At 40.3% G+C, this 18,231-nt stretch overlaps 1 protein-coding gene across 4 annotated transcripts in view; it reads right to left on the minus strand.

The window, feature by feature from the left end:
• The window catches only part of LOC310704712 (multidrug resistance-associated protein 1-like), a 29,673-nt gene continuing 11,442 nt past the window's right edge, over positions 1–18,231 (minus strand). For 2 of the 4 annotated variants that reach the window (XM_083498560.1, XM_083498561.1), the window contains 20 exons: positions 17,250–17,396; positions 15,304–15,388; positions 15,136–15,202; positions 13,734–13,860; positions 13,196–13,372; positions 12,554–12,721; positions 12,261–12,447; positions 10,712–10,772; positions 9,182–9,224; positions 8,710–8,929; positions 7,963–8,117; positions 6,553–6,708; positions 5,948–6,147; positions 5,233–5,359; positions 4,632–4,733; positions 3,743–3,886; positions 2,670–2,828; positions 1,723–1,889; positions 1,012–1,206; positions 1–264 (listed from right to left, as the gene is read on the minus strand). In XM_083498560.1, the coding sequence (XP_083354686.1) occupies positions 129–264; positions 1,012–1,206; positions 1,723–1,889; positions 2,670–2,828; positions 3,743–3,886; positions 4,632–4,733; positions 5,233–5,359; positions 5,948–6,147; positions 6,553–6,708; positions 7,963–8,117; positions 8,710–8,929; positions 9,182–9,224; positions 10,712–10,772; positions 12,261–12,447; positions 12,554–12,721; positions 13,196–13,372; positions 13,734–13,860; positions 15,136–15,202; positions 15,304–15,388; positions 17,250–17,396 (2,823 nt within the window). In that variant the 3' untranslated portion in view covers positions 1–128. Of the gene's footprint in view, positions 265–1,011; positions 1,207–1,722; positions 1,904–2,669; positions 2,829–3,742; positions 3,887–4,631; positions 4,734–5,232; positions 5,360–5,947; positions 6,148–6,552; positions 6,709–7,962; positions 8,118–8,709; positions 8,930–9,181; positions 9,225–10,711; positions 10,773–12,260; positions 12,448–12,553; positions 12,722–13,195; positions 13,373–13,733; positions 13,861–15,135; positions 15,203–15,303; positions 15,389–17,249; positions 17,397–18,231 lie in introns of all 4 variants that reach the window. The other 2 variants (XR_014524969.1, XR_014524970.1) reach the window with 2 other exon arrangements.

Here is an 18,231-nt window from a genome sequence, read left to right on the forward strand (position 1 = left end):
TTGTATTAAAAACATTTAATATTGGCAACACAGTTCATTTTTAATTTTCTTTTTTAAAAATCCCTATAAAATTAAGTAATTATTGCTATAATTCTTGTAGAAGAATTCAGGAAAATAATAAGCACTGTTCATATTAAAGATTGGGTGTCTGCCTCCTGTGGTATTCCAGCTTCTGATACCATTTCATAAAATATGCCTTTCTGTTGTAGCAACCTGGCTGGAGTATCAAATTCAGCAATCCTTCCAGAGTTCAGAACAAGCACCCTGAAAGAGCAAAACAACGTAATGGGGAAACCTTTAATCTAGGAAGAGTTATAGCTGATCAACTTGCAAAGTAAATTTTACATTAAGCAGTTCATTTGTTAAAGATTTCTGGGATGAAGGTTGACTACTTTAAGGCAGGAGAGGGGAACCTGCGGTTCTCCAGCTGTTGCTGGACAGGAGCTGGAGTCTCAACTTCTGGAAGGCAAAAGGTTCCTGACCTCCAGAAGGAACAAGGAACAGCTCCGTATAAGAGCACAAGCTCTGCTTATTGAAGATTGAAGGTTAAATTTCTATTTAAACAGAAGATAGCAAGTGATGTGAAAGACGAAATAACCCAGAGTCAACCGTATTGAGGTAGATGAATAAATCTGACATGATACAAAGTAGCTTCCTATCTTCCAAAGAACTTTCTTAAAAAAAATAAAATGCTGACCTCTAAATTCCTGAATACAATTACCTTTTCATCAAACAAATTTGATTCTACAAATCTGTGGCTCCAAACACACTTTGCCATTGAGCTTTGTGTGTATTACAATGGGCAAATTCTACTGAATCCAGTAGTGCTACCCACCTAGCATTCAATAGGCAGTAGATGGCAGTTCTTTTTTATGAGGAGACAGTCCACAGAAACTGAGGCGGGATGGTGATTTTGTTTGCACCAGGCCCAAGCAGAAACCAGTTTATCCCTTTACTTTCAGGAGCTGCTTAGAGGGGTGGGAAAACCACATGGCACTTACAGCAACATACCTATCAGAATCCAGGATGGAATGCAGCCTGTGGGCAATGGTTAGTACTGTGCAGTTGTGGAATTCTGACCGGATTGTGGATTGCACTTGATTGTCTGTTTCCATGTCAACAGAGGCTGTTGCTTCATCCAAGATTAATACTTTCGTCTTTCGTAGCAAAGCACGAGCCAGGCAGACAAGCTGTCTCTGCCCCATGCTGACAAAAACAGAAATACAGTTTTAGTATGTGCTCTCGAATGGCGCTAGGCCTCAATTTCTGATTGGGCAGCTGGTGGCTGCTGCACCATCTTGTGAACAGGCATGCAAGCTTTATGTTTGTGTGTGTACACAAAGAAGGATGACTACAAAAGTACCGAAGGTGGCAGCAGTGCTAGAAAAGGCCTGTTTTGGATATCCCATTAGAAAACCACTGCCAGCCTGAGAAGCAAATATGAGGATATGTGGACAGACTCTGTCTAGGGCAGTTTAATATGTGCAAGAACAACCCCCCCACCCTGCAAATCTCTGGATAGGTCTAAGGTGAACAGACATCCAAGTAGAGAATGGTAATGTTTCTTCATCCTTTGTCCCTTACTTTGGCCTGCCAAGTAACACTATCTGTGGGTAGCTTCATCAGTAGAACACCACTTTGGAATACTAGTACTCCTCTGCTAGTGGAGATCATTATTCTTCAGGTTACGTAGCTCACCTCTTAACATAGTTTAAGACGTACCTCAGGTTTTCACCACCCTCGGAGATCTCATGGAGAAGTTTCTTTGGGAGTGACTGTACAAAGTTCTTCAAGTCACACAATTCCAGTGCATCCCACAGTTCAAGATCAGAGTATCTTCCAAGTGGATCCATGTTTGACCGCAGTGTCCCTGAGAATAAGACCGGGTCCTATGGAATAATGTCTAGACAGTATTTCCATGTAGTATAATATTAGAGATTTTAGGTTTCAGGTATTACTTTGGGGTGGGGTCAGGAAGGGCTGCTGTTCCTCCGCCTCCCCTCCCCATCATCAAGCTATTAAATCCTGACTGGTTTTAGAGATATTTGTAAAGAAGCAATAGATAAACCTCCTTGAGTGCAAATAGAGCAAATGGCAAATTTATTTGTAAAGATAGCTGAATCTGAAGACCAGAAGGGACAGACCATGGGCTGCTATTCCCTTGTGGCAAATGGAAGGCACACTACCTTTCAGAGCACAATAAACGTGGCCAAAGCCAAAGGCTGTTGTCATGCCAGTTATATTATGCCAGAGTTATGCCAGAGTAAGCTTTCATCAGAAAGGCAGTTGGAAAAAAGCCGGAGATCAGTGGGCAATGAGAAGCCCATGCAATAGGAAGTGGAAAAGGGGTGGAAAGAACTCTGAAATATGCCACTCACTAGGCATAAATTTTTGAATCCCTGGGTAGGCATTCCTGATACATGTTTCATATGTTATCCCCTATTTTCCCCTCTCCTACAATAGTCAGTAAAGGACTGGTTTATTCCAAGACAGCAGGTGGTTAAATGCAATGCAAAATCAACAAGTGGACCTAATGGATTACAATATTTTTTGACAAGTTCATTAAAACTATTGGCAAAAGAATAATGACAGAATTCAAAAGACTAAAGCTTATAAAAGAATTGTGTGGATATTAGACAGACACATACGAACACACACACAATGCTAACCTGTGGAATAATGTTCAGGTTGCCACGTAGGTCATGCAAACCAATAGTTGATATGTCAATGCCATCAATGATTATTTTGCCTCCAGCTCTTTCTATTATCCTAAACAAACTATTTGTGAGAGTTGATTTGCCAGCTCCTGTTCTTCCTATTATTCCAATCTGTAACAAGAGTACTTTTCAAAATATATGTGCATTTTAAAATGGCAGCAGTTTCACTATGTTACGTAACACATGCAAAGAAAACAGTATAGTTCCATATTAAAAAAAAGCAAAACAGTCTTGGGGAAAAAAAGCCTTCAACAAGAAATCTCTACTAGCAAAGGTTAGCGGCCAACATTAGCAGATAACTGGTTGTTTTTTCTGGTTCACACATCAACCAGTGCTTGTGCCATGCAGGAATAGCCACATAGCTCAACAGAGTGCACCCACCCACACAAATATAGATTGTGTCCTGAGATCACTAACAAAAACCTAAATGCCTTCTTTTTTACACAAACCTTTTCTGAATGATTTTTAAAATTGATTGTCCACTGATTACCTTCTGCTGCTACTGCTATTTTAATTGTCATTAGTTTTGGAACACATTTTATGCTTTTTTTTTCTTCATACCACTCTGATATTTTATTATGCGAGCAGTTTATACATCTTTCAAAAGAAAGTATTAAAGAACTGAGCATGTTTTCAACTGGCCAAGGACACTGGCTGACAATCCAGTCCAGGAGCAAGTTTGCTCCGAACCAAGGCCCTATGCTTGTTCTGGTGTGCACTTGGAGCTCTGATGCCTGAAAAATGCTACATTTGAAAACTGAAGGGAGAGCCTGATAGCACAATTGAATACGGACATGTTACAGCCCTGTACTGATGTTAGACGGGCTGCATTTTAAGATGGAAAAGCTTGATGGGACCCATCCAACTCCCTTTTGTCCATAGGAAATCGCTTAAACCAGGGGCACTCAGTTTCAAGAACAGCAGCCACAAATTACACAACAGACTTTGAAAACATATATTTAAATAGCTATTATATTCTAAAAAGGGAAACAGGTATGACAGAGTACTTAATTTTGGCATGTTACCTTCTCTTCTTTGCAGCTTTGAAAAGTTACATCCTGTAGAGCCAAGTCCAGATCTGGCCTGTACCGAGCTTGGAAATTTACAAACTGTATTATTCCTTCTTTGGGCCATCCCACAGGTGGACGATTGGATAATATCCAGGGGGCCTAAAAGGGATAAACAAACTTTGAAGCCAATAAAACAAGCCACAAATTAGTGAGCATCAAAACGTGCTTGCACAATGGAACTTTGCCCCATCTCCTCCCCTGTGCACCCCCTAAATCTGTTCTGTGTTCCCACCACCCCACACCACCCGCAAGCAAATTTGGTGTGGGCAAGGGTAAGCGAGAGGGGAGAAAATTCTGTTGCACAAGCACAAATCCTTGCGCTGCAAAAGTTTGGTGAATCTCCGGCCCATGGCTACCTGCCCATCAGCCGACATAACTGATACCATCAGATACATGGGAACTTCTTGGAAACTCCACTGCATGCTGATCCTTTCAACCTTTGAAAAGGACCATCATATTCCAGAATAAAGGGTCTTCTTGCTTTTGCTTTTCTCCAATTTTTGTCCCCTTCATCGCTGTGTGGCAAAGCAGTCTCTGCCAGAGTTGACGTAACTGGCTCTCACAGAGACTGCTCCATTGAGCAGCAATGAGGTAAAAAGCAGAGGGTTCCCTGCTCAGTCCCTTTTTCTCTTTGCTTACACAGGAGAGCAGGGACTAACTGAAAGCAGGTGCTCTTTGCAGCAGTTTATCCCACCCTTTTAAAGGCTGCTTCAGCAGCAATCACAACCTAAACTTGGGAAAGGTTTGAGCCTTCCAGTTCTATGCCAATTAATTTTTTTTAAAAAAATCTTCATTACTTAATTTCAAGTTGTATGCTTATCGTCATTTCACAAAAACTGTTTACCTCTTTGTCTGTCTTTTCATATTCACAAACCCTTTCAATGGCGACTGCATTGGTTTCAATTTCACATGCTTTTCGGACCCAAAAATTCAAACTTTGAGTTATCTGAAATAAATAAATACTTGTTTATAGAACTTGTTGCGGTGGGTTTAACCTGGTAAAATCTGTGTGGTTCTAGACAGTCACTGCATAGAATAAATATAAAGAAGAGGGTAGTTTTACCCTGTTTTAAGAAAGACTTAAAACCAATGTTATGCTGCCAGGCATACTGAATGGCTTAGATCCAAAGGCATCTTGTGTGAGCAGAAAGATACTTGTTAATTTTCCTGTCCCCCTCCATGCCGTTCCAGAGGGTCCCTTGAGATGGGAAAGGGGAATATAAACTGAATGAGCTAGGAGACCTGATATGCAAATTGGAGAGCCACTTGCCCTTATCTGGAGCCAAACCAATGTGTTGGCAGCACTTTGAGACTTCTTAGAATTGCTGGCTTACCGCAGAGTTTGGCTTACTGTAACATCAATGATTCCACTCCTACCAAATTTGCAATCCATTTTCCAAGTACTGTAACTGCATTAAAAAAATAACGCTTACTTACTTACTTACATTCAGTGCATATGTTATTGATAATCCAACTGTAGCAGAGTCCACCTTGCTCCCAGCGAACACTGCAAGCAATGCAGCAAGGAAGACCATCAGGTTCCCCAGAAATTCAAGTCTGACAGCCAGCCACCTGTCATAAATGCATGCCCAGATTAATTAGGATTCAATTACACAGTTATCAAATTGGTTAGAAATATCTGCATTTTCAGTCCTGTCAATTAAAATAAGAATATAGCATGGTGCCTTGGGGAAGGGCCGTGGCTCAGTGGTAGTGCACCTGCCTAGCATGTGCTCAAGGTCCCAGCTTCAATCCCTGGTCCTTGCCCCCCTCCCCCCCGGTAGGGCTGGAAAAGACTGCCCCCCCCAACTGAAACCCTCAAGAGCCTCTGCCTGTCAGTGCAGGTAAGTTACAGACATTTAACTTGTGTGCATTCAGCTTTGTGCGCTTGGAAAGTAAAAGGGGGGAGAAGTGGAGCGGGCGCCGAGGGAAAAAGCTACTTCTGGAAAAAGAACTTTGGCAATCCCACCCGCCATTGAACCCAATGTGTTTTGACTATACTCGATTTTGGATTTACAAGCTAGCCCCAGAACATAACCCCCACATAAGTTGAGAGTTGCTTTAAATGAACTAGATGGACTCCGTATAAGGAATCTTCCTATGTTCCTAATCTGTGTATAAATCCTTTCCCATGATATCCTAGGATCATTAATACAGCACCTGCTTGAGATCACGTTGTTGTAGAAGCAAACCATGTTCTCATTGACGACATCTTTGTTCTGATTAAGAAATCTTTCCTGATGTCCAAATGCTCTGATTGTGGATACACCTACAAGCGTTTCACTGAAGTGTGAAATTATTGGTGTTTGCGTAGCTCCAGATAACCGTCGGATTTGTCTGGAACTAGCAATATAGTATCGCTAATGAAAACAGACAAAGGGAGGGACAGGTAAGAAGTGTGTATTGGGCACCAAGGCATTGTTTTGTTTTGTTTTGATTCAATTGTATTGTTTTATATGGTATTGTTGTAAGCCTCTCTGTGGCCTACTGGCAAAGGGCGGCATACAAAACTCTTAAATATATAATATTGCCTTAGACCAGAAAACCTCCTATGTCCCCTACATCTTAGAATAAATATAGGCCTCGGATTGCAGAACAGCAACTTTCCCCTGAATTGTGCAATGCAAACCAACTGCTCAAAAGGAACGCATTCCTCTTCCCTTTCAGTTAGATAATATAATTAAAATAAAATAAATGGGAGTAAAACGAGGATATGTTTTATTATTATTTTTCTAAATGCTCAGCCTGGCACTTATTCAACTTACTTGCACAGTGAAATATAAGTATCCAAGTGGAATAACCCCCAATATGAACAGGGGTGATGTATACACAATCACAAGGATCGTTCCAACCACATCTAGTGTACAGTTCAACCAGGTCCGTAGATAATAATGGAAACGTATATCAACTATAAACATATCCTAGGGTAATTGGAAAGAACAGACATTTTTTTAAAAAAATCCTTCTTATATATTTGAAAACACTTGATTGTTTCTCTACTACCATGTTCATAGAACTACATTTGCAGCTGTTGCCCCTAGGCTGTATACCTTTAAGAAACAGAAGCAGTAGTGAAGACTACAGGGTCAAAGCCCAACATCTAAGTAAACCATGACAGTGCACTCATCCCTCACTTGCCTTCCAGGAACAGACTTTATTCACACAATTTTCCTAGAAGCAATCAACATGGAAATGAGCACAAAACTGCCACTAGATCCTGCTAGATTTCCAGAAGTAGCTTTTACATGAAACAAATATAATGCGGAAAATAACAGTGAAACGTCAGCAAAACAGACCAGCCATGTGAATGCAGCATAGATCTCTTTTCAATCTGATTAAATACACCTAATCAGACTCTTTCTAACTTCTAAATAAATGCGCAAATTATTTTAGTGCTACACTGCTATACATAGTTGTGCTTTTGTTGTTGTGTTCTTAATTTTTTATAATAAAGTATATTCAAGGTCACACTGCAGTTGATACTTACCCTGATAGGTCTCATAAGAAATAAGAAATAGGAAATAGCTGTAAAAGCTGGAATAAGTTGACAGGGGTACCACAGACCAATCAGAGTGAGAGGTGTTGATTTTGTTGCATTGCCTGAACCTTGGCAAGAATTCTCTTGCACATGAAGGCATGTCACCTGCAATGTTCCCGATGGATATTTCCTACCTAATAAGATAATTTTACTGTTTCATTTAAAGAAAAAGAGATATATCAAGGTAATGACAGAGGTAATGACAAGCTGCTATGACAATCTTTCAAACAGATACTGATTTTAACTGATTGTTTTTATTTAAATTGTTGTAAGCTGGCCTGAGCAATGCAAACTGATTGGAAGGGTGGGGCATACATTTACTAAAGAAATGGGATATAAAAAACTTTCCAGAATGCCCTTCTTCTGAGTACGGACTGACATTTCTAGATGGAAAAACTCAGGTGATCTAGCTCTGCGTAAGCATCCTTCCAACTGGAAATTGTTGTCACTGTCAACATGGAAAGGAAAATGGACCAGTGGCTTCGTGCAGTGATGACAGTACGAGATGCATTCACACCGGGGGGGGGGGCAGGAAAGAGTGAGTAACTTTCCCATGACCCAAGGATGAGATGCAGCAGGTTCTGACCACCCTCCCAAAGGTGACACACAAAACAGACAGAGAGTATTTGCTCCTTACCTTTGTGAACCTGTTGATGATTTGACCTACGGGGTTAGTTTCAAAATACTGGAGTGGAAGGTGGAGCACACTATCTAGCAACTGATGATGCAAAGACCGAGATGCAGAGAGAGATCCTCTAGTGAGCACATATGCACCACAGCAAACCAAAAGACCTTGGATGAACAGTATTAAAGGCAACATTAAGAATTTCATCTAACTTAGTTTCAAAGAGTTCACCACAGCAGCTTCTCCATTCAAGATAGCTTTGTGTGAACCTTAATCCATCCTCTCTGCTGGTCTCCCAAGTATGGAGAGAGATGATGAAGTAAAGAGTTTAACTCAGTGGGCCCTTCAAACTTCCAGGAAACCCCAAGCAGCAACTCAACGCTGCTGGGAAGCCTGAGGTACCAGAGCATGCAAAATCACAGTAAGCAGTTCCCTGCCCTTGTTCAGATTGTATTATGCATGCAGCAAAGAGGTTCCCTGAACTGTTTGTTTCCTACAAAGCATGCCTTTGGCATACCACCTCCACAGATCTCCCTAGCATGTGTTAAGTGGCATCACACTAAAGCAGTGTTTGTAATCTTGATGAACAATTAAATGCCTCTTTTGCCATCTGCAGGCGAGCAGAAAGAAGGGGCCAACCTTGCAGAATGCCTGCAAGAATTGACCACGGATTACATGAATCCTAGTGTAGGACTAGCAAGGAAGCTAAACTTGGAAAAGCAAAGAAAATAGTCAGATGCCTCATATGTGTAGGCTTACCCTGTAGGAATCCCAAGAGCCCATAGATACTAAGTTTGTAGTTTCTTAATTGTTTCCATTCTGTGTAGTCTTTGATTTCTTTTGCTTCTGTTGTCCATGTGCTGAGCCACAGATTTTGCCCTATGGCTACAACATTTTGGCCTATGTAAGCTGCTACGGTTAGCCACACCCATGACCAGCCAAATGCTTGTAGGTACTTCAAAACAATTGACATTCTCATCTAAATATAAAAGATGTTCATGAGAGTTATTAGAATATGCAGACAGGATAGTCTTGGTAAATTAAGTAGGTAGAATAAGTGATTTATACTTCTTCAAACCCAATATAAAATTATAAAACTCAATTTCGCATAATGAGTCTTCAAAAATACATTCTCCCCTTCAAGCGACTGATTTCACATTTGCATCTACCGTTTATTTAACTGCCTGTTGCATTTTAGAAACATGTAAATAACATTAAAAAAAATACTTACAGAACCAGTGGCAACTTTTTCTTTCTTCATTAAGAATGCATTCCTTTGATCAAAAGAAGAATTGCAATAAAAGCTCTTTTACATTAAAATAAAAAACGAAACATAGAACCCATCTAAAAACAAGTTGTGAGTGTTAAAACCTTCAGGTCCTCTACAGAATAGGCAGAAACTGTGCCTTCTCTGATGGACAGAAATACAGGTGTGCCCCAGCCTCAGGCCACTTACATCAAGGGAGGGTTGAAGAAGGCAAACTCACAGTTGTGTGTAAGTGCACAATAAGGAATTGGAGCACAAACAATGGAGATTGCCACTTGCATTTCCTTCACCAATTCCTCCTTCCTGTTCCAGCTCCCCATATCACATTCCACACCATTAGGGGTGGGGGAGAGGTGGGTGGGTTGCATGAGAAAAGCTTTTCCATTGGCACAGTGTGCTCCAGTGGGAAATAGGCAAAGAGCCCAATTCCACTCATGGGCATTAGGATTTTGCCCTGTGTTTCTATAATATGCCCACAAGAGGGCTGCACCACAAATCTAAATGAAAAGCAGATGATTCAAGGGGACGGAGGACGCACTATTGAATTGTTTTTACTGCTTTGTTGTTTGCTGCCTTTGGAAGGAAGAGCAAGACAGAAATTTAGCAAACACTCACTCATGGCACTGAACTCTTTGGATGCCTCCACTCTAGGAGTGAAAGCTATTAAGAGTGGTTTTCATAGAGTACTGAACTGAAAACTCAATTTTAGAACTCCCCCATCCCCAAGACTGGGGCTGCAGAAAAGGAGAAAGACATCTGGGTATTTGCAGGGCGGATGGTTAGTTATGCGGGTGGTTAGTTACGCGGGTGGGACGAAAGCAAAGTGCAAGTAGATAAATAGGTACCGCTCCGGCAGGAAGGTAAACGGCGTTTCCGTGTGCTGCTCTGGTTTGCCAGAAGCGGCTTAGTCATGCTGGCCACATGACCTGGAAGCTGTACACTGGCTCCCTCGGCCAATAAAACGAGATGAACGCCGCAATCCCAGAGTCAGTCACGACTGGACCTAATGGTCAGGGGTCCCTTTACCTTTTTATGGTTAGTTACAGCTACACTATCCTGGTCTCTGCTTCAAAATGATTCTGTCAAGCCAGCTACCTACTCTGCAAGAATCCTCCAATTTCATAACTACCACATATCCTATTATCTTGGTTTGAGTAAGGCTAGAGTTTCTTTGTGTATGCCTTCAGCTTTGGGGGCACCAGCCACAACTGGATCCACAAGATCCAAATGACAGCCAATGTATATATAAGGGAGATCTGCTGGTCCTGCTCTGAATGCATTTGCAGCTCTACTTTTCTCCCTTTTGAGCTATCATGTATACTTTATTTCATAAAATTCAGACACCACTTGCACTGTAAAAACAACAACTTCAAAGCAGCTTACAAAAGATAAACCAGTAAAATAAAGAAAAAATTGCAACCCTACTTTAAAACAAACCAAAGTTTAAAATTACCTCATGGAAAGTGGCTCTTTCAGCTGTTTCTGAGTACTCACCTGTCTTTTTCCCCCAGCTGTCTTTTCTTTGGTACAATGTGGTCTCTTGTTTTGATTTTACCTTAAGAATAAGGTTAAACAGGATTTATAATAAATAATAATAATTACCTACTGAAATACATACGATATATTGGGTTGAATTCAGAGACACCAGAAATTCTGGCAATGGTGCTGTGAGCTGAACAGCACCATGAGCTGTTGTGCAAGATCTAGCAGAAGGCACTTTGTGCAACATCAAACAACAGCTTATGCAATGACTTGTACAAACAGCAGCACATCTCTGAATACTCCTCTCTGCTCAGGCAAGGAGCTTCTGCGAAGTCATAAAAAGAGACCTTGTGTTTTTGTGCAAACACAACATTTTTGGATTCAACACAATAAAGTGTAGTCAAATGAACATTCATCAGGATAGAAACAGATCATTTAACTGCTGATACAAAACATATACAGATGGTGTGAACTTAATTTCTATGTTCATTCATTAGTTGGTCACTGATCCCCACCCTCCCGCTGCCCCAACAAAACTACTGCAGTCATCCATTCTACTGGGCACAAAAGAAGTACTGAAATATTATAATATGATATTCCAGCATCTAAAGCTAGCTGAATTTAAGCAAAAGGGTTAATTTGACTGTTACAAATGACTTGTTTATACAAGTGATTATCTGTTCACTTTTTTCTTTCCTTTTCCATCAAAAGGCTCATCAGAGCCAACAACCTCTGACAAGATCAGGGTTGGGGTCCACCTCTCCTTCACCGCATGGGAGGGACTCACAAAGAATAGTTGGACTGTTATTTCCAGACAGTGAATCCCATAGACAAATACAGTCAGTTGTGAATGATCTAGGCTAGTCAGAAAGAAGTTCTGGCTAAAATAAACTGGATTATCTTGTTTTTTCATGCATCAGATTCTAGCAGATCTTGAAATCTTAAAGGTTCAAGAAGCCCAAAGTGGCAGAAGATGGAATTATTAAACACACACACACACACACACACACACAGCAGAAACGCACTGAACATTCAATGCATGATGGGGCAGCAAGATCACACTTGCACTTTACATGCTATTTGCTATAATATCTAAATGGTGAGTTTCATGACAGGGTATGGTGTCATGGGTAATGGACTTAGAATGAAGAAATCTGGGTTCAATTTCCTACAACTCACCTATGAAGGAATCTGGTGTCCCTGGCCTAGGCACTCCCACTCAGTTTAACCTACTTTATAAGTTTATAGGCAACCCACAGGGAGACACTATATTCTGCCTGAGCTCCTTGGGAGGAGGAGGAGGAGAGACAAAAAGTAATTGATTCCTGCATGCACATATATGGCAGATAAGGTGTCATCGGTACTGTTCAAAACTAGGGAAGTCCTACATGTCATGGAGGCAATAAGCCAAATCTATGGAAACCAGGGTTATAACAGGTATGTCTGAAAGGAGATGGGCACAATACACATGCATTGGCTTTTATCATTTGGAGCACAGAGTTCAAATGTCACAAAACAAAAGAATGCAAGTTGGCTTGTACAAATCTGTTTTGTTGCCTACTTGACACTGAGGGCATCTCTTCATCTTCCTTTCCTCCACCAAAGGTTTGAATAAGCTCAGCAAAGTTTGCTCTTCGAGAGAGTAGGTCTTTGTAACTTCCCATTTCAGTAATTCTACCATCTTCCATCATGACAACTATATCGGTCTGAGAGAGGATTGCAAGGTTGTGCGTCACTAAAATACGAGTCTTGGGAGAAAGAAAACACAAGCATGTTTATATTTTGCACTGTTAAATAGGAGAAACATGTTAAAAGTATTAATTCAAAAGACTGAAAAGAAGAATCATTATGTACCTTGTTTTTCAATAAGCCTGAGGGCCCAATCACCTTCTCAAAAAGATGCTTCCCAACATGGACATCTACTGCAGATAAGGGATCATCTAATAAATAGAGATCAGCACTGCTGTAGACAGCTCTAGCTAGGCTGACTCTCTGTTTCTGGCCACCACTTATATTCACTCCCTAGGAAAAAATAAAGCCAATACTATTCAAAACTTTTAAAAAAACAATAATGTACTTCCCGCCCCCACCCCAAAATCCTTAATATAACACATTAATATTGATAATATTAAAAAAGAAATACTCTTATCAGTAGAGTATAAAAGCAAGATTATAAAGTAGTTAGAAAATGACCTGTGCTTTGGCCAAGTTTCACTCTTTTACCTGCTGGTGTGTTTTATATTGGGTAGAGAACATGGGGCCCTCCAGATGTTATGTTAAGTACACAGTATTACCCCAAACACTCTTAGTCTGCTTTCCCGATTTTATTAAGGGAGCAGTTTCATTTCAGCGATGAACTATCACCACAACCAAAAGAGTACAATTTGAAAACGGCTCAGACAGATCCCTAATTAAACCCAACTGTCTTTCTTAGTACTTTTAAATTTAATCCCTACCCTGAATAAACTTTCCACGCACATGGGCATTTTCACTTACCCTTTCTCCAATTTCTGTTTGATCCCCAGCTGGTAATTGCTCCAAGTCTGGCAACAAAGCACAGGCTTCCAAAACCTTTTCATAGTAGAGCTTGTTCAGTTCCAGGCCAAAAAGAATATTTTCTCGTAAAGTGGTATTCTGAATCCAGGCTTGCTGGGACACATAAGCAACTGAACCCTGAAAGAAAGAAGAAAACACACTGAAGTGTGCAATGCTCTGAGAAGGGCTGAACTCCATGAATGAATATTCATCTTCCTGCAGACACCACAATTCTGGCTCTCTTCAGGCCACACTACTAGAATAAGCCTACAATAGGACTGGCTCAAACCCTTATCTGTGCAGAGAAACAATGAATTCTTGAGAGTTCAAGAAGAGCCACAGGATTTGTTTTCTTTTTTAAAAAAACACCCTGTTAAAAGGTAATATGAAAAAAATACTGCAGTTTTTCAAAGACTCAAATACACAGAAAAAATACACTTTCAAACAATAAACATTTTCAAAATGAAAATAATCTGAAGCCAAAACAGTCTCATTTTACTTTTCTCTGAGCAGTTCCTCCTGTTTTTTCCATTTCTCCCAGAACTGCAGAAAGGAGAGATGATTTTCCAGCTCCTACTTGACCCACAACAGCAACCAGTGAACCTTCTGGGATCTCTAGGTTCAATCTAGAAATATTGAAGGAAAGAAGAATTTATTTAATGGTTGTTCTGAAGAATAAGACTCCTTACTCAACAGTAAGCTATATCCTGCCCTCCTTGTACTTTTGGGTCACCTGGGTTGCAAAGCTTCCTGCAGGGTCCTAGTGTTTCAGTCACCACTGCGTGCTGTCACAATAAGGGTTGTCTCTGCTCCAGAGCCTTCCATAGGCTTTATACACATCATAGCTAGAAGCCACCATCTATTCCTGTCAAATTACACTCTCAGCCATCAACATTTTACCATTCCCATCTTCATCTACTTAAAGTTTTTTTCATATGGCCCCTTTTATTAGCTCATGTGTGAAACATGGGGCAGGGAGGTATCCATGGACAGTGGGTACCCACATCTTCAAATGCTTTTGGCACATCTACAGAGTGCACAAATTCATTTTGTAGCAGCAAATCTCTGGTGAACCTGGCAAATGTTTTACTGTTTACCGGTGGACCCAAGTTAATGTTTTAACATGCCATCCGTACAGATCGTGGTAGTTCCTTTATTTTGTACAACAGGCACACGCCTATTATATATATACACACATAACTACTGTTGGTGATGTGGGAAAACTTAAGGGTGAGGGATCATGGCTGTATGTCAATTATTAAAAGGGCTATCACATAGGTGATGGAGTAAGTTTGTTGGGACTCACATGAATAGGTTTGAATTACAAGAAAAAGAATTTCAAGTAAATATTTAAGAACCTCCTGACAGTATGAGCTGTTTGATAGTGGAGCAGACTGCCTCAAATGGTGGTGAACTCTTCTCCTTCAGTAGAGGTGTTTAATCAGAGATTAGATGAGAGATACTTTACTAGTGAGTTGTCTGAATCAACAGGGGTTTGAATTAGATGACCTTATATAGGAGCTGAGCTTTCACCTTGTTTAATAACCAGCAGACTCCAAATTAAGGCAGTGGCTGGATATCCTGTTTGTGCAACACATGATGATTTGCTTTAGGCAGAAGAGGATGCCAGGACCATTCTCATAGCTGCTGTCAGATGTAGTGCATATGAAAAATGCAGGGCTGCTTGTACTAATGTTGCTTGCAAATCTGATCTTCCAACTATTTGCCCTTTCAGAGATTCCTTCCCTTCCCAATAAGGTTTTTCCCCTCAGTTCCCCCTCACTATAAGATGTATGAGTTCTCCTTTTCATTTGATCACTCAACTCCAGTATTCAGGACATTGACCTTAGCACATGATTACAGATTTTTGCATTGGACTGTAAATATAGTTTGTTTCTTACTTATTTAAGGTTGGAGCTCCAATCTTCTCCCAGCGGAAAGAGGCGTTAACAAATCTAAATGCATGATCTTGAAGTTCAGAAACAAAACAACTCAAGTTAACAGTCACAGACTCTTCAGCCCAAGTTCTCAAGCATCAGTCATATACTGGAAACAGATGAAAAGCTTACCCCCACTGTAATCTGTGTGGATGTTTTGTGGGTTGAGGTCTTCAGAAGACAGAAAATCATCTAAACGAATTATAGAAACCTTTGTCTGCAAAAACAGGTGAATGCTGAGTCAATTTAGGTTTTACAAAATGATTTTGAGGATGTTACAAACCCATGCAGAGATTTTTTGCTATTTCCAAAAGCAAAGTAACGCTGCACAGCTTACACTTAGCCTGAGACTGAAAACACACTGTTTCTTTGCAAAAGTGTCCTATATGCTTTTCTTTAGCCATGTGGGGAGCTAGTTCTCTGTAGGGTCTAGGAAACAGAGTACACTCTACTTCCTTACAATAAAACAGCAATCCTATAGTGCCTTCTGGGTGGACTAGATGGGGATGAGAGGAGTTCTAGCCCAAAGCAGCTAGAGAACACGAGACTAAGGAAGGCTGCATCAAGTAGTCATCTGTTTTCGCTCCGATTTTGATTTAGTAATTCATTGCTGAAGGTAGCTTGCAGCATTGCGGGCAATGAAAGGTAAAGCATCATGATCACAGAAGGTACCCCATTTGCAACATCCTTTATACATCACCTTTGGGCTCTCAAAGTGACTTACAACAGTTAAATGATAAAAAGAGCATTAAAACAAGGGAATAAAACAAATTCAGAAACAGGTAGGAATCAAAAGATGTCTAAACGTTAGAAAGTCTTTACTGCTCAGATAAAAAGCATTGCTGAAGGGGGCCAGCCTAATTTGGGTTGCCATATTTTGAAGAGCAAAAAAGAGGACACATTTGCCAAATTCTATTTTTAAGTATGGATTGCAATGATGACTCTACCCATGAAAAAGAGGACATGTCCTGGAAAAGGAGTACATATGGCAACCCTATGAGTCAGGGTGTCACACTCGTTATCACTGGACTCTCATGCTTAAGCCATAACAATAACAATAGCAATAACAATAATATATTATTTATACCCCGCCCATCTAGCTGGGTTTCCCCAGCCACTTTGGGCGGCTTCCAACAAAACACTAAAATACAATAACCTATTAAACATTAATAGCTTCCCTAAACAGGGCTGCCTTTAGATGTCTTCTAAAAGTTTGGTAGTTATTTTTCTCTTTGACATCTGGTGGGAGGGCGTTCCACAGGGCAGGTGCCACTATTAAGAAGGCCCTCTGCCTGGTTCTCTGTAACTTGGCTTCTCGCAGCGAGGGAAACGCCAGAAGGCCCTCGGAGCTGGACCTCAGTGTCCGGGCAGAAGAATGGAGGTGGAGATGCTCCTTCAGGTATACTGGACCAAGCCTTACAAGATAGTTGGCTGGTAATGGCTAGTTTTGAGGAAATTGAGATCTTAAAGCCAAAATTATTCTAATAGTGGAAGTCACTTGTTTAAATTCAAACCTACCTCCAACTATTCTTAAAGTATGTTTGTGCAATGTTTAGAGCAAAAAGAGCAACAAGCGGGGGAGGGGGCATTCTTGGCCCTTCCGTTTGTGATTCAATTTTTTGGCAATCTGTACCTCTGCCCCACCCTTGATGCTTATTTCCTATGGCAACTGAACTGAGGGCAGATGCACTTGTATAGGGAGAATAGCAACAGGGAAGAAAGTGTTAGATGCCATATGAGTTTGGCTTTCCACACTCATGCATCAAATTTTCTCTAAAATCCAGGGTCGTTCCCTTCCTGCTCTATATGCAATTGTTAAAACAAACAGGTCTGGCCCCGACTTTCAAGATGTGCTAAGAGATTCCTCAAACCCCTCCCCCAAGATAAACTTTGAAAAGGGAATGGTATGTGTTTTAAAGTATACACATCACTTTAGCAAAGTCCCTTATAATTTTATCTAGCAGAATGAACCAATACATTTTAAATGTTAACTAAAAGATGAAAAACATGCACATTATTAAATGTTATTTAAGCACCACAAATATCCTTTCTAGGATATGCTCAAACAGTATATTTACCTGAGCTATTCCAGAAATCGCTGTAGGCAAGTCGAACAAAGGCAGTCGTAAAATATTAAACAAAGAGATAGAAGTAAACACTTTAGCAGCGGTTAAAACATTTTCTTCATCCAACAGAAAATATACTCCAAATGTAGTCAAAGAGACCTTTAAGAGAAAGAAGTAATGGGGTTCCCCCCGTTGGTTAAGAGCTCAATTTTCAGTAGTACTGACTGAACAGTGCTTTAGTTTATTGCTAATAAACAGCATGACTGACAGGAAACAACTCAATTCAACACATGTTTCCTTGGCAGAAACCACTAGCAAAAACCAAGCTTTCTTAAGTACCATTTCACTTAGTTTAGCTTACTTCCAACTGAAAGTTGAAGACCTTCATATTCATAGAGAAAGCAAGCATATAAGTAATGCACACTTTGGACTATTTGCTATGCAGATAGTATCGATTTCTCCTACAGCTAAAGCCAAAACAGCATTAGGCTGCAATGCTAAAATGGAACTTATACATTCAAAATGAACTGCAAAGTTATAGCAGCATAAATGCACAAGTCTTACCTAATAACTAGCATTATATTCCAAACTAAGCTTAAACTAGACCCATTGGGTTGGATCCTAAATTGTTCTTCCATTCATATAATTTGCCAGACTTTCCTTAAAATTTTATTTTGCTTCCACCATGTTTTCTTCAGAATTTCCCCACTCAAACTCTTTACTTTCTTGTTACATCAAATTAAAATCTGAGCATGAAAACAAAACCCTACTTTGTAATCAGGAAATTTCTTTTAAATAAATTGCTCCATTTGTTGCCCAATGCAGAAAGATTACTTCACACACTGGTGGCTTTTGAACCAGCATGTGATAAAACTTGGATATGTACTGCACATTCTTAATGGTGGCAAAATGGTTCTTTATCAGCAGGGTTGTCTTGCACCCAGCAAGATGTAGGATATATAATTACCCAACTGTATAAATGAGTGCTATTTCA

This window comes from Podarcis liolepis, assembly GCF_965112155.1.
Source record: "Podarcis liolepis genome assembly, chromosome: 4".
Taxonomy (NCBI): domain Eukaryota; kingdom Metazoa; phylum Chordata; class Lepidosauria; order Squamata; family Lacertidae; genus Podarcis; species Podarcis liolepis.